We start from the raw sequence: 22,470 nt of genomic DNA, 5'->3' as shown, positions 1-22,470 counted from the left end.
CATGTTTGAAGATATTGACTTGATTTTTGCTATAATGTTTACACCATGACAAGTTATAGACCAAGTTGGCATTTTGTTCCAGTACAATGAATTTTTAACCGGTAGGGGACTATGTATTGTCATGCAATACTCTCAGAATGCTTGTTAGATAAAAACTCCCAACTATATATATGAACTTTTTATAAGACCGCAATTTTTTTCTTGTTTCAGGACAATACCTTGTGTATAAGTGTATGGATCTCTATGAAATTTTACCACAAGGGTCCGTACATCAAAAGGAAGGTTGGGATTGATTTTCGGGGTTATGGCCCAAACCATTCAGGAATAAAGGGCCAAAAAGGGGCCAATAGCAGGGATTTTCTTGTTTCCGGACAATAAATTGATAATAAATCTGTGGATCTTTTTCAAATTGTACCACAAGGTTCCATACTAAAAATGGAAGGTTGGAGTTGATTTAGCAGGTTATGGCCCTAACCGTGTAGGAAAAAGGGGTAAAAAACAATACTTTTCTAAGATAAATTGCTTATTTCTTGACCGATTTCAATGGTGTTTAATTCACAGTCTTGAATTTTTTGGTTTCTTTAATATGCCGAATCTAACCGTGTATTTAGATTTTGGATTTTGGGACCTGTTTTCAAATTGGTCCACATTTGGTTCAAAGGGTACAAAATTAAACTTATAAAAAATAAGAAGATGTGGTCAAATTGCAAATGAGACAACTCTCCGCCAGCAGCCTTCAACAATGAGCACAACCCATACCGCATAGTCAGCTATAAAAGGTCCCGAAATGAAAAATGTAAAACAATTCAAACGAGAAAACTAACGGCCTGAGTTATGTAAAAAAAAACAATGAACGAAATACAAATATGATATACAGCAACAAACGACAACCACTGAATTACAGGCTCCTGACTTACTACAGGCACACACATAATGTTGCGTTAGTTTGATTTAAAAAAAATGAATTCTTAGGGTTTTTTGATATGCTGAATCTATGGTATTTAGATTTTAGATTTTGGGCCCAGTTTTCAAATTGGTACACATTGAGGTCAAAAGGGTACAAAATTAAACTTTGTTTGATTTCATCACAAATTGAATTCTTCGGGTTCTTTGATATGCTGATAACCATTTATTTAGATTTTGGATATTGGACCATAATACATAAATGTCCAATTTCAAATTCCTAAGTTCTTCGACCACATTTATTCTGTGTCAGAAACCTGTGCTGTGTCAAATATGTAATCACAATCCGAATTCAGAGCTGTATCAAGCTTGCATGTTGGGTCCAACGGTTCAGGGTTCAACCTCTGTGGTCGTGTCAAGCTGCGCCCTGCATTTCATTAACCAGTTGAGATATAAATTATCTAAAAGTAACTGCAAATTATTGAGACATGTCTTTATTTTATAAATTAAGTACACAAGCATATTTGTGAAAAGTCTCATATGGTGATGTCACAATAGAGGAAAACAGGACAAGATTGTATTAATGACAACTGGAACATATCTGCTGTCATCTGTGACATACATATTGCATCAAAATTATTATTCCTCAAGAAATACTTTTTATGCCCTCGCCGTAGCGGAGGGGTCATTAAGTTTTAGCCTTGTCCGTCTGTACGTACGTCCGTCCGTACGTCCCAAAGTTGGTTTCCGTTTTCTAACTTTAGTTTGCCTCAACTAAATGTTATGAAACTTATACACAATGCTTATTACCACAAAACACAGATCAAGTTTGAAATTCGTATCCGTCACGATAACGGTTCTTGAGTTATGCCCCTTTATAAACATAAAAATTGCTGAATTTTTCGTTTCCGTTCTCTAACTTTAGTTTGCCTCAACCAAATGTTATGAAACTTATACACAATGCTAATTACCACAAAATACAGATCATGTAGGAATTTGGTGGTATCACTTTAAAAGAGGGACGAAAGATACCAGAGGGACAGTCAAACTCATAGATCGAAAACAAACTGACAACGCCATGGCCAAAAATAAAAAGACAAACAGACAAATAATAGTACAGATGACACAACATAGAAAACTAAAGACTAAGCAACACGAACCCCACCAAAACAGGGGGTGATCTTAGGTGCTCCAGAAGGGTAAGCAGATCCTGCTCCACATGTGGCACCCATCGTGTTGCTTATGTTATTACAAATCCGGTAAATAGTCTAATTCGGTAGGTCACATTCGTGAAAAGGGTTCTAGAGTTCTGCCCTTTACAAACGGAAAAATTGCTGAATTTTTCGTTTCCGTTCTCTAACTTAAGTTTGCTTAAACCAAATGTTATGAAACTTATACACAAAACTTATTACCACAAAACTCAGATCAAGTACAAATTTGGGTAGTGTCACGTTTACCGTCCTTGAGTTATGTCCCTTTATAACTTTATATGATATGCAAGCGGGGGCATCATCTGTGTCCCATGGACACATTCCCCATTTATTAAGTTATTGTCCTTGTACCTTGGATAGATAAAATATGTGCAATGCTGGGGACATTGGAACTATGTTCTTTTATTTTTTATACGACCACAGGTAGTATTATGTTATGGTGTTGTCTGCGTCTGCGTCTGAAGACATTTTGGTTCTCAGACAATAACTTGAGTATAAGTTCATGGATCTCTATAAAATTTTAAAACAAGGTTTCATACCAGTAAAGGATGGTTGGGATTGTTTTTTAGGGGCTATTGTCCTTGTGTAATTAGGGGCCAAAAAAAGGTCAGTTTTACTAGTTCACGGAAAATGAATTGGTTCGCAGACAATAACTTTAGTGTAAGTGTACGGATGTGTAAGAAATTTTAGTACAAGGTTCCATACCACAATAGGAGGGTTGGGATTGATTTTGGGGGTTATTGTCGTAGATGTTTTGTAATTAGGGACCAGAAAGGGGCCAAAACAATTATTTGTCTGGTTTTAAGACAATAACTTGAGTATAAGAGATATTTATTCGGTCAAAATTCTAACACAAGGTTCCACACCACAATAGGAAGGTTGGGATTAATTTTTGGAATTGGGGTCTAACAAAATCAATTTTTGTCAGGTTCACAGACAAAAACTTGAGTATAAGTGTATGGATCTCTATCAAATTTTAGCACAAGGTTTCATACCACAATAGGAAGATTGGGATTTATTTTGGGGGTTATTGTCGTTCCTGTTTAGGAATTAGGGGCCAAAAAGAAGCATTTTTCATGTTTCAGGACAATAATTGGTTTATAAGAGTATAGATTTCTATGAAATTTTACCTCAAGGTTCCATACTTCAAACGGAAAGTTGGGATTGATTTTAGGGGTCACGGTTCAAACTGTTTAATAATAAGGGGCTGAAAAGGGGCAAAAAACTAGGATTTTCTTATTTCTGGACAATAACTTGAGTATAAGTCTATTTATTGCTATTTAATTGTGCCACAAGGTGTTATACCATAAAATAAAGTTTGGGATTGATTTTAGGGGTTATGACCCTATTGGTTTAGTTAAAAGGGACAAAAACCAATACTTTGTATAAATTGCTTATTTTTTTAGCAATTTCAATGGGCTTTAATTCAAAAGTCTTGAATTCTTGTGAGTCTTAAATATGCTGAATATAATTGGGTATTTAATATTTGGATTTTAGGGTCTGTTTTTGAAATGATTCATATTGAGGTCCAAAGGGTCTAAAATTAAACTTTGTTTGATTTCTTTAAAAATTAAATTATTGGTGTTCTTTGATATGCTGAATCTAATTGTGTATTTAGGTTTTTTTTTAATTTTGAGGCTTGTCTTCAAGTTGGTTCACATTAAGGTCCAAAGGGTCCAAAACACAACTTTTTTTTTATTTAAGAAAAAAAATTGAATTCTTCGGGCTCTTTGATATGCTGAATCTGAGCGTGTATTTAGATTTTTGATTGGTGCATGGTCGGCCCACATTAAGGTCCAAAGGGTCCAAAATTAAACTTTGTTTGATTTAAGAAAAAAAAGAATGATTGGGGTTCTTTGATATGCTGAATCTAAGTGGTATTTAGATATTTGATTTTGGGCATAATATTCAAGAACGTCCAAATTGGGGTCCAAAATTGAACATTGTTTGATTTCATCAAAAATTAAATTGTTTGCGTTATTTGATATGGTCAATCTAACAGTGTTTTTGATTTTTTTATTTTGTGCTTGGTTTTCCAAGTTGGTCCAAATTTAGGTCCAAAATTAAACTTTGTTTGATTTCTTCAAAATTTAAATCATTTGTGTTCTTTAATGTGTGCAATCTAGCATTGTTTTAAATTTTTTATTTTGGCCCCGTTTTTCAAACTGGACCCCATAAAGGTCCAAAGTATCAAAAAAAAAAAACTTAGTTTGATTTTAACAAAAAATGAAACAATGTGGTTATTTGATATGTTGAATCCAACCATGTATTTAGAATTTGAATATTGGACCATGATTGGTAAATGTCTAATTTTAAAATTATTTAAGAACTTATACCACATTCATTCTGTGTCAGAAACTATGCTTTTATTACATATTTGCTCAGAATCTAAATTCAGAGATATTATTGCACAATTAATTATGGGTCATAGTTGAAAATAGATATAACATCATATCTAATTTTAGAGAACTATTTTTGTGGTTTTCATCACTGGTTCATGGAAAATAAATTGGTTCACAGACAATAACTTTAGTATAAGTATATGGATGTGTAAGAAATTTTAACACAAGGTTCCATACCACAATAGGAGGGTTGGGATATTCAATAGTTAATGAAGCTCTACATTTATAGATTTATTGCACAACTAATAGTTTAAAATAGATTTGCTCTTTTAGATATATTATTTGTGGTGATAATTGTGTATGCATTGTGTTCTATTTAAAGATTGTTAACATACTTGAATATTTTCTTATGGTTGAAAATTCCCTTGGAACTTAAAATAGACTTTTGTGCATCTGTTGAAGTGGAAGTGTAGGTAAGTGAAGTTTTTAAATACAATTGTGCCATACATTATGTTATGTTACATCTTGATAAAAAAAAATGTTATTTTTAGATAATAATCTATTTTTATTAAAGGATATATTTCATTACAATACATTAATGTGTAGATAAAGTTTGTGACAAATGAAAGAAAAAAATATCGGGAACTATTAATTATATAAATAAAGTTTGATTACAGTAAGTGTTTTTATACGATCTAAAATTTATTTGCCTTCTTTAACTTTTTGTTGTTGTTTGTTTTCCATTATGATAACTGTGAAATACCATGCCCATACTGAAAAGAAAATCTACATTAATGATAAGAAATGATCGTAAAAAAATATTGAGGTCCAAAAGGTCAAAAATAAAACTTTGTTGGATTTTTTCAAACATTGAATTATTGGGGTTCTTTGATATGCTGATTTTCAACCATGTATTTAGAATTTGGATATTTGACCATAATTGGTAAATGTCCAATTTTAAATTATTTAAGAACTAATACCACATTCATTCTGTGTCAGAAATTATGCTATTATTAAATATTCAATCAGAATCTAAATTCAGAGATGTATTGTGCAAGCAACAGAAATTTTAAGTTGAGTCATAGTTGAAAATAGATACAGCATCATATCTAATTTTAGAGAAGAAATTATGTTTTGATATAGTTTGAAATTTACTGTTCATTATTAGATATTTAAAAAATAATTAAAGGTAAGTTTTATAGATTTATTAAAGACTTTGCATTTATGAGGAATAATATTTTGGAATTGTTTTTTTCTTCATTTTTTTTTACAATACTTTTCTAATTACTTTGTATAAATTGCTTATTTCTTGACCAACTTCAATGTGGTGTAATTCAAAGTCTTGTATTCATGTGGTTCTTTGATATGCTGTATCTAACCGTGTATTTAGATTTCAGATTTTGGGCTCCATATTTGAATTGGTACAAGGATCCAAAATTTAACTTTGTTTGATTTCATCAAATATTCAATTATTGGTGTTCTTTGATATGCCGAATCTAAGAATGTATTTAGATTTTAATTTTGGGGCCTTCTTTCAAATTGGTCCACATTAAGGCTCAAAGGGTCAAAATTATACTTTGTTTGATTTAAAAAAAATGAATTATTTTGGTTCTTTGACATCTGAATCTGAATCTAACTGTGTATTTTAAGTTTTTGATTTTGGGACCGATTTTCAAATTGGTCCACATATTCCAAAATTAAACTTATTTTGATTTTATGAAAAAATGAATTCAAGGGGTTCTTTGCTAAAATGAATCTAAGCATGTATTTAGATTTTTGATTTCGGGCCAATTTTTCAGTTGGTCTAAATTGGGATCCAAAATTAAACTTTAGATGGTCCACATTGATGCCCAAAGGGCCCAAAATTGAACTTTGTTTGAATTAAAACAAAATTGAATTCTTGGGATTCTTTGATATGCTGAATCTAACCGTGTATTTAGATTTTGCAAATTGGCTCGTGATAGGTAAAAGTCCAATTTCAATTTTTTCAGTTTTTCGACCACATTCATTCTGTGTCAGAAACCTATGCTATGTCAACTATTTAATCACAATCAAAATCCAGAGCTGTATCAAGCTTGAATGTAGTGTCCATACTTGCCCCAACTGTTCAGGGTTCGACCTCTGTGGTCTCTTTACAAATGGAAAAATTGCTGAATTTTTTGTTTCCGTTCTCTAACTTACGTTAGCATCAACCAAATGTTATGAAACTTATACACAATGCTTATTACTACAAAATACAGATCAGGTTTGTTTTTTGGGGTGTCACTCTTATTGTTCTAGAGTTATGCCCCTTTACAAATGGAAAAATTGCTGAATTTTTCGTTTTCGTTCTCTTACTTTAGTTTGCCTCAACCAAATGTTATGAAACTTATACACAATAGTTATTTCCACAAAACTCAGATCAAGTATAAATTTGGGTAGCGTCACTATTGCTGTTTTTCAGTTATGTCCCTTTATATGATAGACAAGCGAGGGCATCATCTGTGTCCCGTGGACAAATTCCCCATTTATTGTCTTAGTGTTGCTCATTGGTCTCTACCCGAAATATCCCTTTATTAAGCACTCTGTGGCCAACGTGATGTGTAAAGAAGTTGGTCACATTTGACTAAAATCCTCAATCTGGCAATTAAAATCCGGAAGAAAGTGTAACTGTGCAGGATGTATAAATGCAAAGCAAATTCTGTTTGTATTCTTTTTGAGAACCAATGACTTACTGATTTAAAAATGGCAGATGAATTCTTTGTGAACAATTATTGATTTTTAGCTAGTCCAACACTGCAGCTAGTTACACAATAACATGATCTAGCTGCCTTAAGTATAAATGAATCTATGAAACTACAGTTCCGATGATCTTCTTTGATAATATTTGCAGATCACATCCTAGAATTAAACTTTGAATGTTATGGAGAAGTTTGGTGGCTTATTCAATCCGACACAAGAAAAAGACAAAATTCACACTATGATTCTTAAGGACCAACACAGACCACTAAAGACTCATATAAATACTCATTTTATCCAAGAACAATATAACAATGGCACCTTCTAATTGTAACTGCAGTAAATGTACTACACTTGGTTGTTTCCGAGAACAGATTCCAATATCTGTTCTCATGCAACAAACACCTTCACATATAAATTAAACATACACTGTGTACAGTTTTAACCAAAATGTATAGCACAAAACAGAAGAGAAAAAGAAATTACTTGAACTTTTATTTGTATATATCAAATGTAAATAGAAATTATATCCCATGCACGTGCGGCAAGGTGACATCAGTGCTCGGCACGTTATCATCAGTATGTTGATGGAGTGATGAATTATAAAGAAGAAGAAGCTTCAGTGAACATGTCAGATCTATTTTGTAAGACACTCTTAAGATAATTTAACACAGCTTATCCCAGCCGTCTTAGGTTTCTCTTTTGACACTTCCCCAATCCATAAAACTTCATTTTTGTCAATACAAAGACTTACAGGATACTCTATTCCTAAGTTTCTTACATCCTTGCATACAATAATCTCTCCAGCATGATTTAATACATGTATAGCATGATTCATAAAATCAGAAACTAAAATCATATCGAGAGAGGTTATTGCCAAATCTCTTGGAATAAATTTATTCTGACCAGAACTGATACTTTCACAACCATTGTAGGTCCAATGGAGTTGTTCACAATTATCCAACATTACGACTTGACCGTCCCATTCATTATTTTAAAAACTCCACAACTACTATCTTATCATTTAAAGTTTTGATTCTATAAGGCCATGATAACAATCTCTGATTATCTTTGTCATATTCAATAGTATGTTGTAAGTCACCATTCAGGTTCATAACCACAAGTCTTCTGATACTATTTTCTGTATCAATCACCTCTAAGGAATCAGACAAACCTACTATTACGTTATTGTTTTTTGTTACATGTACACCTAAAGTTTTTAAGGGAGTAAAGGCCATAAAAGTCTTAAATGTTCCATCTGAGGTATAAAGTTTTAGATCACTTTCTCCAAATGACACAATTACTTTACCATCCTGTGTCTTTTCCATATCATTCACTATTATCTCAACGTCTCTCTCTACTTTCGTGTTGTCATTTTCAAATTTGACTTGTTGTAGTTTTCGGCTTGCAATACTTCCTATTAATGCAGTATTGTCATCACAAAATAGAATATTTGTCACACTTTTATTATTACTTTGATATTTTTTTATAAGTTCAAAGTCTGGAACTGAATAAAGGTCACCAAGAATGTTACTTCCTATTTTCACTTGCCTACTGTTAGGAATGAACTGTGTCTCGCTCTGTTTGAATTGTTTAACTGAATATTTTGGTAATGACTTATCTAAAGTTTGAGTTGTAGAGAAAATGTCTGTCACCTGATGAGTCTGCAGCGCTTGGTATAGATTTTTCTTCCTGATTTCCAACTCATCTCCATTCTGTTTTAAGGCAGAAAGTTCAATTTTGATCATATTTTCTGACAGTTTCCATTTTGCATCTAGATCTTGCAAGAGGTCATTAGCATATTTTGAAATAGCCTCTTTCATCTCTTTCTCAGTTTGTAGAATTATATTCCTGGTTTCTTGAAATTTTTTATCACCATCCGAAAGCTTGATTTCCAGTCGATCCCTTTCATTAGTAAAGAACTTAAGATTTGATTCAAATGTGTCTATAAGTTCCTTCATTTCAGAGATAATTTTATTATACACTTCATCAATTTCTCTATAGTCATGCATTTTATGAGTCTCGGTTAAACATTTGGAACAAACAGGCTCACTGCAGTCTTTGCAATAGATAAAACACTTTTGGTTACTATGAATTGTACATTGCAAATTTTGGAGGTCAACTTTACGCATTGTTTTGGCAAAATTCTCTGTATCAATATCTTTTAAATTTATAATTTCATGATCCATGGAGGCCTTACTTTTACTATGTATCTTTGAACAGCACAGATTACATAGAAATAGTTCACAGTTTATACACTTCCACTTAATCTCTGGTGATTCTTCGCAGAATTGGCACATAGCTGGAGTTTGTGCTTTCCCTATGGACTGAGAAAACGCCATTTTGTGTATATTATCCAGTCACTATTGGTGATCTAAAAATAGGTTTTACTTCCTCATTGAAAGAAAACTATCACAAGGTCATAGCTTACATTTAAGTAAGTTAATAATAGTGTTTTGATCATTCAGATATTTAAAGAACTGGTAACACATATATACCATGTATAACAAGACAAGATATACATGCACTATAGAAATGTGAGGTCTATATGTCATACTGTGGATTCATTATTATTTGTTGGATACCAATTTGCTTGGATGTCTTGAATACATATGTATATTTAGACCACCAATTCAATATACAGTCGAACCTCGTTGTGTCGAACTCGGTTGTGTCGAAAACTCGGATGAGTCGAAGTAATTTCTCGGTCCCGGTAAAATTCCCGTTTGAACAATGCATAATTACCTCTGATGTATATGTAAACCACCAATTCAATATACATGTAATATAATGGAATTCTATGCGACTGTCATACAAATGAGAGGTTTAGCAGCTATGATACCAGGTTTAATCCACAATTTTCTACATAAGAAAATGCCTGTAACAAGTCAGGAATATGGAAGTTGTTTTCCATTTGTTTTAGGGTTTGATTTTGCCATATGATAAAGGACTTTCCATTTTGAATTTTCCGTGGAGTTCGGTATTTTTGTTATTTTACTTTTTTTATAACATTAACGGTACACTTTTACTGCACCAGATGCGCATTTCGACAATTAATGTCTCTTCAGTGATGCATGAGGCCAAAATATTTTAAATTCCAAAAACTTGAAAAAAAAAATGAAGAGATGATAAAACCAAATAGGACAAAAAGTATAGCCAAAGTCGGGCAAGGAATCAGAGCTTTGCATGACGGAGATATATTCCTTGATTTTAAATAATTTCCAAAATTTAGTAACAACAATATCTTTATTTTCAAATGATCTGTTTCAACATCTTTAAATGGTCAACAAAGTACAATATGCGCTTGAGAAATTTGAGATAATTTTGTCGTACTAAGCCAAAAATCAATTGCCGTATATGTAATGTTTTTATTTTGTCATAACATGGACCAACAGTGGACAATTATACATTTTTTTTATACAACCGCATTTTTTTGCGTTCGTATAATGTTATGGCGATGTCGGCGTCCGCAGACTTTTGGTTCGCAGACAATAACTTGAGTGTAAGTGTATGGATCTCTATGAAATTTTAGCACAAGGTTCCTTACCACAATAGGAAGGTTGGGATTGATTTTGGGGGTATTGTCGTAGCCGTTTTGTAATAAGGGGCCAAAAAGTGTCCAAAAACCAAGCATGTTTACCGGTTCATAGACAATAAATTGGTTCGCAGACAATAACTTGAGAACAAGTGTATTTATCTGTATGAAAGTTTACCACAAGGTGCTTTACCACAATTGATTCATATGGATTGATTTTTGGGGTTATTGTCCTACCCGTTTTGTAATTAAGCGCCAAAAAGGGACTAGAAACAATTATTTTTCTGGTTTGCAGACAATAACTTGAGTATAAGTGTGTAGATCTCTATCAAATTTTAGCACAAGGTTCCATACCACAATAGGAAGGTTGGAATTTATATTTTAGGTTATTGTCGTAGCTGTTGAGTAATTAGGGGTTAAAAATGGGCCACAAACAAGCATTTTTCATGTTTCGAGACAATAATTTGTGTACAAGAGTATGGATCTCTATGAAAAAAAAGTCTTGAATTCTAGGGGTTCTTTAATATGCTGAATCTAACCGAGTATTTAGAATTTGGATTTTGGGCCCTGTTTTTTAATTGATCCATATTTTGGTCCAAAATTAAACTTTGTTTGATTTAAAAAAAAAAATTGTTCGGTTTCTTTTATATGCTGAATCTAAGCGTGTATTTAGATTTTTGATTTTGGGCACAGTATTTAAGTTGGTCCAAATTGGGGTCAAAAATTAAACTTTGTTTGATTTTATCAAAATTGAATTATTGGTGTTCTTTGGTATGCCCAATCTAACAGTGTATTTAGATTTTTTATTTTGGGCCCGATTTTCAAACTGGTCAAGATTAAGGTCCAAAGGGTCCAAAATTAAACTTAGTTTGATTTTATCAAAAATTGAACACTTGGGGTTCTTTGATATGCTGAATTTAAGCGTGTATTTAGATTTTTGATTTTTGGGCACATTTTTCAAGTTGGTTCAAATTGGGGTCAAATTTAGATTTTGGATATTGGACCATAAAAGGTATATGTCCAATTTTGAATGTTTATATTATTAGGCCACATTTATTCTGGGTCAGAAACTTATGCTAAGTCAAATATTTAATCACAATTCAGATTCAGAGATGTATTGCACAATTATTAGAAATTGAAAGTAGAATCATAGTAAGTATTAGATCAATATCATATTCTAATTCAAGAAATTATGTATAAATATTATAGTTTAAAATTTACTGTTCATTATTAGATATTTTGAAAAATAAAGGTAAGTTTTGTAGATTTTTAAAGACATTGTATTAATGATATATGCTATTACGGAAATTGTTTTTTTTTTTTTTTTTTGTAAATATTTTTAAGAACTTTATGGTAGGCGAACTCCTTTGAAAACTTAGCTAATTTTGTCCATCAATAAATCAATAAATTGAATTGTTGATGTACTTGGATATACTCAATCTAACCGTGTATTTAGATTTTGGATATTCCAAAATCAGAGCTGTATCAAGCTTGAATGTAGTGTCCAAACTTGCCCAAGCTATTCAGGGTTCGACCTCTGCGGTCGTGTCCAGCTGCGCACTGCGGAGCATTTTATTTTAGAAATACAGTAAGTATGAAGTTGGCAAGTATGTTGATTTTGAGGGAAGTGATTGGAAATAAAGGGTTATTATGAGAAGTATAAATATATCCTAGAATCATAAGCACAAACAATTTGCATGATTATGGAGCTGGGAGTTCTTAGGTTGTGAACTTTTGCTTTGAATTTCACTGAGCATAAACCACAATTGCAGTGGGAAAAACAGGAAATATCTTTAAATTTAACAGGTGTGCTCCCCATTTATGGCAGCACTAAATTGTTATCATTGACTGATTTCAAGAGGTGTTAATCTGACTCATGGAATTATAAAAGTAGGGCAGAAAGGGGAAAGGGTTATTCTTGACTGATGCTAATTTTACCCTTGTCATATGAGTTTAGTCATATAACTCTTAAAAATAACACCCAATAAAATTACCCAAGTTTATAGTAATTAAGTCAAAAGTAGATTACCACAACACAAACTCATCTTTTAACATATTCAGGTATGTGCATGTCCAAAGTCGGAATCTTGTCTGGTTTGGCAGATCTTTTACAATTGCTGTTAAGTTTACTCACAACTTTTGGGATTCAAAGGGATTTATAGCTGCATGTATTGTATAAACACCTGTCCTTGGTGAAGTCTGTATGTTGCCCTACATATATATAATTTTGGTTACTAGTATTTGTGTTTTTGGTTAATTTAGCTTTAGGTTTTTAATTTTGAGCCCCGTTTTCAAATTGGTACACATTAAGGTCCAAAGTGTTCAAAATTAAACTTTGTTTGATTTCCACAAAAATTGGATGATTGGAGTTCTTTGATATGACGAATCAAACCGTATATTGAGATTTTGAATTTTTGGACCCCGTTTTCAAATTGGTTCACAATAAGGTCCAAAGGGTCTAAAATTAAACTTGGAATATAAAAGTAAGAGGATGTGGTATAATTGTCAATGAGACAATTCTCCATCAGAGACCAAATGACATAACCTGTTAATGATGAAGTACAAAAAACGATATTAAGTTTTTTTTATTGTCATTCAGGAGTTATTTGTCCATCACACTTCAAATTTAAAGAGACCGAAAAACTGTATTATGTTTAAAGACCGGAGGTACAACTTGTTCAAGTAATTTTTATATTTTTGAAAAATATGTAAATTTTCATGTATGCGCAATGTATAAATAAAAATGTGACAGTTTTGATTTGCAATAAAAACTTGCATAATTTCAGTAGGGATTTTCACAAAATGTTTGCAATCGTATTAATAAGATCTCACAAAAAGTCATGTTTACCAGTAATGATCAGTGATTTGCAATAATGCATGCACTCATTCAACTCGGAATTTACAGTTTTTCCTCGAAATGTCTTATAGATAGTATTTTTGTTTGTGTTTAGGTTTCTGTCTAAAATATAAAAGTCATTGATGTATAACCCACATCTCTTTTTATTCATATATATACGTTATTGTTTTTACAATACCAGTCGGTGTCGGAGCCAATGCTCCGTGTTGAAGGCCGTACCTTGACCTATAATGGTTTACTTTTATAAATTGTAACTGGGATGGAAGAGTTGTCTCATTGGCACTCATACCACATCTTCCTTTATCTATATTCAGCAAATGACAACAACATAATATTAATACTCCTCAGTAAAATATAAAAAAGCTACTATTAATTTTAACAGATGAACACAAACCAAAACATAAAATGTTTAGTAGAAATCCCCATTAGATATGTTATTTTACCAATTGAAAGGTCAAATTGCAACTGAAAAAAATGCAACCAAAAGCCATTTGTCAACAAAAATATTATTTCAGATAAAAATTTGCATTACTTAACATGCAGTTGAATTGATACCAATATCACCCCAGAATAAACAAATTTTTTTTTTTTTCACCAGTAAAAAATAAAATTAAAAAAAAAGTCGCAAATAAATAAGCAGAAGAATATAAATGAACCTCCCTCACAACAAAGAAAAAAAAAACATGGAGTGATATAAATATTGAAAGTTTGATTAAAAAAGTTAATATAGATTTAATAAACAGATAAACAAATTTGAATTAAATATGAAAAAAAAAGTACAGTAATGTAAATTGAATAATCAAGTTAAATTTGCCAAATTTCAATCAAAACACAATATAGATCTACAATTTAAAAAGCCAATTTTCCTAAAAATAAATCTTTTATATTGTAGAATTTTGGATTTACAAATATAAAATGGTGCAGAAACTATCTGATGTGAAGCAGGTCAAGTTTACGGTCTTATTTCATACACGCCAAATACTTATGACCTCATCATGCCAGCAAAAGGTCGCACCATCTGCAAATCATGTAGCACATTCATAATGCAAATTTGATTTAAGTAAACCCTGTTTTTACAGCAATGCAGTTTTTCACCAGTTAATTTAAAAAAGGGAGCAATTAAATAAATATTGAACCCCTTTTCCTCTCCACAAAAAATATATGAAAGTTAAAAACTTAATTTTGGAAAAAAATGCATAGTTAAGTTATCATACAATTGTAATACTCATCACTTGTATAACTATATAAATTTAAATCCCAGAAAAATTTCAAGAAAGATTTTAACTTAGATGTAACCCATGAGAAATGCTTAATCTATCCCCATCTCACCTCCCTTAAAATCAAGTTTGAATGACTAAATGCAGGATATATTCACTCTCATTTAAATATGTTTACAGTATAAGTGTATGGTTTTGTTCTTCAGCTAAATACATTAAACCCCCCTCCCCCAAGTTATTCTATCACATTTCCCTTGTGTCCTAAAAAATAAGGTCTCTGTTACCTGCTTTTCACCAAGTTCAACTATTCATTTAGGTAGTGAATTGGACACTGACATTAAACAGTGGCTACATGTTTAAATTGGACTTAATCAGGTTTTAAACATGTGTAAAAGCAGAGACATATAAACACATATGTGTCTGGTACAAGTTAGGTCCCAGTGACCTACTTTTGCCAGAAGGGCAGCTACTACATACTAGACTCAATGAACTGATACACTACAGTGCATTTCAACTTATCAAATTCCAATAGAAAATTAGATCACAATGACCTACTTCTACAAGAAAAGCATCTATGGTGGGTACAAGATTTTATCATTTAAAACCATACTTTATTTAAATTCAGACATTAACTTAATCAAAAGTAATGACAAGTAAAAAGAAGATCAGCTGATGATTTTTATGCCCCACCTAGGGGCATTATGTTTTTCGGTCTGTGCGTCCGTTCGTTTGTCCGTCCGTCCGTCCTTCCGTTCGTCCGTCCGTCTGTCCCGCTTCAGGTTAAAGTTTTTGGTCAAGGTAGTTTTTGATGAAGTTGAAGTCCAATCAACTTGAAGCTTAGTACACATGTTCCCTATGATATGATCTTTCTAATTTTAATGTCAAATTAGAGTTTTGACCCCCAGTTTCGCGGTCCACTGAACATAGAAAATGATAGTGCGAGTGGGGCATCCGTGTACTATGGACACATTCTTGTTTGTTTTCTACCTTTGGTTTCAAGTTTACATGTTGAAGATGATAATACTGTGGATTCATTTGTTTTTCGTGGGTACCGATTTTCGTGGATTGAGGAAAAATTGTATTTTCATGGATATTTGATTTCACAATTTGGCCAAAGTCTGCATAAAAGCCTATAGAAAATTTATATTTTGTGGAACGTTTGAATTTGTGGTTCACCTATACCCACAAAATCCACAAAACTTTGTTTCCCACAAAAAATAATGAATCCACTGTATACAACAATTTTGTAAAAAATAAAACACAGCATCATTTCATCTGTCTTCTTTAGGTTGATCAATAAAACAATATATTTTCTTATTTATTTTTATTTTAGGTGGTTGTAATATGACAATGTTTTCATGGAATTGGGAGTAAGACTTGGATATCTGATACTGTTAACATGTTGGTAGGTATTAAAGAGGGGCGTGCGTAAAGGGGTGTATCTGCACGGAAGAACACGAAATAAAATTGCCATTTCACGATGAATGAACAATTAAAAATTTTTGCACGTTGATCTTTTTACCGATTTCACAAAACACGGTGAATAACAAACCTTTTTCACGGCTGCACGTGAAATAAAAATGGCAAAACACGTTGCACGAAAATAACCTTTTACCACCCTCATTAAAGCATTTTATGCCCCCTGCCTCTAGGTCCTCCCATTTTCGTTTCCACACTCTTAACTTAATTTTTTCTCATCCAAATTTTACGAAATTCATGCACAGTGCTTAGAACCAAAACACTCAGTTGGAAAATTGGGCAGTGAGTCACTTACCATTCTAGAGTTATGCCCTTTATAACTTGGAAAATTGCAAATATTTTTGTTTCCACACTGGCAGTGACATCAAATGCTCTCAATATGTGTTTTCACTTATTATAAGCCAGCTTGAACAGGGGCATTTGTGTCCTCAGACACATTCTTTCTTTTATTTTGGAATAATTTTGTAGTATTTGACATCAATTTTATAAAGGTTGTACCAAAAAATGAATTGTACACTATGATAAAATACAGGTTGGTTTTTTCCTATAGCGTTTTTTGGTGTCCATCTGGCAGGTTTCATCTGGCCTCCACCTTTTTTTTTATGGTTCATTGGACAATATTAAGTTTTTGTGGTTTGGTCCATTTCCCAGATACTTTCAGCAATAGGGCAAATATTTTTGGTGTATAGAATGATTGTAAGGTGTACACATTGGACGTGAAGGTTTCATCTGACCATGACCTCATTTTCATGATTCAAAGGTCAATGATAAGTTTCATTTGATGAATTTTGAGCTTATGCATTCACTTGGCGTCCGTTGTTCTGGAACTCATTCATCATTTGTTCTTCATGTGATCATCATTTTATATTGTTTATGTTTCATTGCGTACATCACTTTATATGCTCCAGTTTTAGGAGTTTTATACAGGACAGTATAGGAACCCATGTTACTTTCCCCTCTCTTCTGAGTGACGAAAAACTGCTCAGCAGGAGGCCGTGTGCACAACTGCAAGGAACATTCAGCGGACACGTTGTCCAAAGGAACAATTCGTGGCTAACCACAGCGTGAGTTACCTTTAAAACATTACAAATTATGTCTTTACATCAGCGATGAACTGTTTTAATATGTTTTCCTATGTTATAAAGAAACTATGAACATTTAACCGTTCAAACTGTTCGTATCTGCGATTACACAATTTAATTCAGACAGAACCCGACGTGTGCAAGAATATTCATCTATTTATTATTATAAAGAACATTAACAGCTTTATAAATCTACGAGCTGTTTATCCGTATTTTTAATGGACTTTAATTATCATTGAACACATTGTAAAATTGTATTTATATTTGTATTTTTAGTTTTTCACCATTTGGATTGGTAGTGAAATAAAAGTCAGCTCCTGATTGTTTTATCTTTACATAAACCCAGTCATCTTGGTTAAACTCGCTGGTCCGGCCAGTACAGTGAAAAAGCTACAACTTGCCTGTTGTTTTTCTTGGATAACGTACGCCACTCCACGACAGTCAGCAGACCCATAAGTTATAACGTAGTTTCAACGACAACGTTTCGTGCTAGTAAATTGACAACAACTTGTCTACACATCTCCTGAACAGGAAATACAACGGAGCATCGTTCGTAGCTGTTACCTTGACACTACGCAACACAGCTTGTGTGTCCTAGGCAGCAAACCAACAACGTTGAACAAACATTGCCTACAGTTAGTTGATTTACATCATGGATCCCAGCCACGCGGAACAGCAAGACGAGATTCAAAACCCAGAGGGAGACGTCTCTAAAGAACAAATAGAGAATACGTCTACTACAACACCTTTAGATGAAGATGCTGAGACTAGGCGAGTACGTGAACTCACAGAAAAGGGACAAGGAGTTTTTACAGAAAAACGTGACAAGTTCTATCATGACTTAGAGGCCCTATGGTCAGACCTAGAATCTCAGTTATTGGAAACGACCACGCCTCCTAACGACCTCCAACAATTGCTAACAGCACAAGATAGAATTGTACAAGCCTGTACTAATTATCGGAGGCTCACAGACGAGTACTTGAAATTTCTTAAAAATACAAGAACGTTAGACAGCCTTCAAGACATTGATACGTGTAAACTTTCAACAGATATCCGAATGTCTAAAGTTGACCTAGCAATTGAAACCTTACACGAGCATCGCCTCACCCTGACAAAGGCTAAATCTACAAAAACCAAGACATCTAAGGGCAAGAAAACCTCGCACAGTGGGAGCTCCAACGTCTCTAACATGTCAAGTCTTGCACAGAGGAAGCGTGCCAAAGCAGAGGCTGCTAGATCTCAGATAGCCTTTGCTGAAAAACAGGCCTTGCTACTAAAGCAGGAGGCAATGATAGAAGAACAGGCTCTTTTCAAGCAAAATGAAATAAAGGCTGAAGCGTGAGGCCGTACGCAGGAAAACTATAATGGAACAAGAGGCTGCACGTGCAATACGAGAAAAAGCCGAAATTAAGGCTGCTATGAACATTCTAGAAGCACAAAGAGAAGCCGCAACCGCAGAAGCCGAGGCTCGTATCCTTGAACACGACGGCAGCCAAGCATTTAGCGATCTCCCTGGCGAAACGGAAGACCCTCTTCAGCGTGTGCAAGATTTCGTCAATAAACATCCTGTACCAACTGCTGTACAGGAAGTAACAGGACCTCAAAAGTTAAAACAAATTCCTGTTAAGATTGAGCTGAGTCATGAAGCACCAGCGTTCGTGCCATCTGTGGCACTGAACTTGCCATCACAAACACCTGAGGTCTTGCCTACACATGCTAAGTCACCAGAAGTTAATGTATTCCCAGATCTGGGAACAATAACTGGCATAGGAAAACAGGGCGTTTCAGAAAAGATCCCTGTCTTACAACAAAAACAAGGCATTATTGAAGAGATCCCTGTCTTACAACAAAAACAAGGCGTTATAGAAGAGATCCCTGTCTTACAACAAAAACAAGGCGTTATAGAAGAGATCCCTGTTTCACACCAAAAACAAGGCGTAATAGAAGAGAACCCTGTTGCATACCAGCAACAAATCAATCCTACGTCGGAGATAACCAGATTTCTCCTACGCAAGGACCTATTGTTCTCCCGGCTAACAAGCTTTAACGACCGGGCAGAATCCTTCCATACATGGAAAGCCAGCTTTAAAAACGTCATAGACGAATTACAAGTTTCGGACTCGGAACAGATAGACCTACTTATTAAATGGCTTGGACCAGAGTCTGCCAAACATGCCATGAGTATAAGGGCATCAAATGCCAACAACCCAACAAGAGGCCTACAGAGACTATGGGAGAGACTTGACGACCGATATGGTGCTCCAGAAATGTTGGAGGCGTCTCTCGTTAACAAACTCGTCAACTTCCCAACACTGACGAATAAGGACAACTTACTCCTTTACGATTTGTCTGATATTATCTCAGAAATAGAATATCACAAGGAAAATCCCAAGCTGGGATGTTTGCTTGCGTATTTCGACTCTTCATCCGGGATAAATCCTATAGTGGAAAAAACTGCCATACGGACTCCAAGAAAAGTGGATAACAAGGGCTTCAAGATACAAGTCTAAATATGAAGTTGCATTTCCACCTTTCACAGAATTCTCTGCCTTCATCAGGGAAATTAGCAAAATAAAGAACGATCCTGGGTTCATTTTTGGGTCAAGAGTCACACCAAGTACAAAAGGTGCTGCGCCAAAGTTCACACCTCAAACATATTCTAAAGTCAATGTTCATAAGAAAGCAGTTGAACAGCAACCTGGAGACAGCAGTGAACAACAAAGTCTTTGCATTTTGCATAATACAAAGCATACCTTAAACGAATGCCGAGCGTTCCGTGCCAAATCAATCGAGGAACGCAAGGAACTGTTGAGGCAAAACAATCTTTGTTACAAATGCTGTGATTCGACTATGCACAGAAGTCGTGATTGCAAGGCAAGTATCAGTTGCAATGAATGCGGAAGTAAACAACACACCACCGCATTACACACAAATCGAGTGTACCAACCCAAAGGTGCACCGCCTTCACCGCCTAGATCAGTCGACGGCGGGGAGCTAATTGATACAGCCTACGGCGGGGAGCAACTTGAGTAAGCTGAAACATAGCTAACCTCTGTTAGTTCAACTTGCACAGATATCTGTAAAGATGGCAACAGTAGTAAATCGTGTGCCAAGATACTCCCTGTGAATGTCTTTCACAAAAATAATCAGGACAAAGTAATTTGCATGTATGCAATTATTGACGACCAAAGAAACCGGTCTCTCGCCGCTCCTGAATTCTTCAGCCTATTCAACGTACAGGAAGAAACAAAAGACTATATGTTATCCACATGCTCCGGCAGCAAGGTTACTTCCGGAAAACGAGGAAACGGCTTTGTCGTAAAGTCTGTACAAGACAATACTAGATTCAATCTGCCTGAACTGATTGAATGCGATAACATTCCCAATAATCGGAACGAAATTGCTACAACTGAGGATATATTGCAATATCAACACTTGCAAGAACTACAAAAAAATATTCTCCCGATTGATGGAAAATGCAAAATCCTATTGCTCATTGGAAGAGACCTAATAGAGGCACATCACGTCCTTGATCAACGTCTAGGACCACCAAAGGCTCCATTTGCGCAAAAGTTAAACCTGGGTTGGATTATCGTTGGTGAAATACGCTCCGATAAGCAACATGTTCACCTTGAACTCACTACAAAGGAAACAAATCCAACTTGCAGTGTTGTGAAACCACATACAAAGAAATTACCTGAGTGTAATAAAACCAACACCCAGTCAAATGGAATTCGACCTGATTCGTTTAAACAATATTCCCGTTTACATTGGCAACCAAAAACGAAATCAGCGACTTCGATCGTCAAATTTGCAGAAGACGAAAAGTTCATTTCGGAAGCAACATCACCAAAGTGAATGCCGACAAAGAAAAGTACATCCGAAAACATTCAATTCCCAAGGAAAGCTTCAATTTGCCTTTGGATACGCAAGGACAAGAGGAAAGTAGAATAGACAATTCGGACTTAAGTCACAGAGAAAAGGAACATGGCACCGGCTGGTCTACTGTATGCCGTAAATGTAAAGGAAAGCGTCCGTTTTGCAAGACGTCCCTGTTGGATCGCATATCTGTGTCGAAAGGAGATTCATCCATCAGAACTACAGCAATGGAATTGGATCTTAGATCGCCGCGATCTCGTCGGAAACACCACCTTATCTAGGAAAGAAGCTGTGAAATACCCAGCCTCCCGTTGGATTACTTAATTCTAAGTTCATATAAGTGGAACTTTGGACTGCTGTTATATATTTAACATTTTATTTGTTTTAATAATGGAATAGTGATGTCATATAGACCTCAGACGGGGAGTGTTCTGGAACTCATTCATCATTTGTTCTTCATGTGATCATCATTTTATATTGTTTATGTTTCATTGCGTACATCACTTTATATGCTCCAGTTTTAGGAGTTTTATACAGGACAGTGTAGGAACCCATGTTACTTTCCCCTCTCTTCTGAGTGACGAAAACTGCTCAGCAGGCCGTGTGCACAACTGCAAGGAACATTCAGCGGACACGTTGTCCAAAGGAACAATTCGTGGCTAACCACAGCGTGAGTTACCTTCAAAACATTACAAATTATGTCTTTACATCAGCGATGAACTGTTTTAATATGTTTTCCTATGTTATAAAGAAACTATGAACATTTAACCGTTCAAACTGTTCGTATCTGCGATTACACAATTTAATTCAGACAGAACCCGACGTGTGCAAGAATATTCATCTATTTATTATTATAAAGAACATTAACAGCTTTATAAATCTACGAACTGTTTATCCGTATTTTTAATGGACTTTAATTATCATTGAACACATTGTAAAATTGTATTTATATTTGTATTTTTAGTTTTTCACCATTTGGATTGGTAGTGAAATAAAAGTCAGCTCCTGATTGTTTTATCTTTACATAAACCCAGTCATCTTGGTTAAACTCGCTGGTCCGGCCAGTACATCCGTCGTCGTCTTCGTCATAAACTATTTCAAGAATCTTCTCCTCTGAAAATACCTTTAAACTTAAACTGAATGTTCCTTATAGTATCTTAGTTTATAAATTGTATCCAAAGTTTTGATCCATCAACAAACATGGCCACCATGGCTAAAAATAGAACATAGGGGTCAAATGCATTTTT

The 22,470-nt window shown here is 34.3% G+C and overlaps 1 protein-coding gene and 2 long non-coding RNA genes across 3 annotated transcripts; 2 read left to right on the top strand and 1 right to left on the bottom strand.

Moving 5' to 3' along the window:
- Window positions 1-8,049: 8,049 nt before the first annotated feature.
- LOC127711398 (E3 ubiquitin-protein ligase TRIM33-like) lies at window positions 8,050-9,526 on the bottom strand. Its single transcript, XM_052217429.1, has one exon. The coding sequence runs from the start codon at window positions 9,514-9,516 to the stop codon at window positions 8,164-8,166; it is 1,353 nt and encodes a 450-aa protein (XP_052073389.1). The 5' UTR covers window positions 9,517-9,526; the 3' UTR covers window positions 8,050-8,163.
- Window positions 9,527-17,252: 7,726 nt separating this feature from the next.
- LOC127711408 (uncharacterized) lies at window positions 17,253-17,666 on the top strand. Its single transcript, XR_007986678.1, has 2 exons — window positions 17,253-17,326; window positions 17,621-17,666. It is a non-coding gene; the product is annotated as an uncharacterized LOC127711408 (long non-coding RNA).
- A 3,882-nt stretch (window positions 17,667-21,548) lies between these two features.
- On the top strand, window positions 21,549-22,233 carry LOC127711405 (uncharacterized). The gene is made up of 2 exons (XR_007986674.1): window positions 21,549-21,893; window positions 22,188-22,233. It is a non-coding gene; the product is annotated as an uncharacterized LOC127711405 (long non-coding RNA).
- Window positions 22,234-22,470: the final 237 nt, after the last annotated feature.

This window comes from Mytilus californianus, unplaced genomic scaffold, assembly GCF_021869535.1.
Source record: "Mytilus californianus isolate M0D057914Y unplaced genomic scaffold, xbMytCali1.0.p SCAF_8, whole genome shotgun sequence".
NCBI classification, from domain to species: Eukaryota; Metazoa; Mollusca; class Bivalvia; order Mytilida; family Mytilidae; genus Mytilus; species Mytilus californianus.
This window is presented reverse-complemented; position numbering and strand designations above follow the sequence as displayed.

What these genes read in the sequence shown, in the direction of transcription:
- LOC127711398 (XM_052217429.1), bottom strand. Translation starts at nt 9,516, where the DNA reads ATGGCGTTTTCTCAGTCCATAGGGAAAGCACAAACTCCAGCTATGTGC.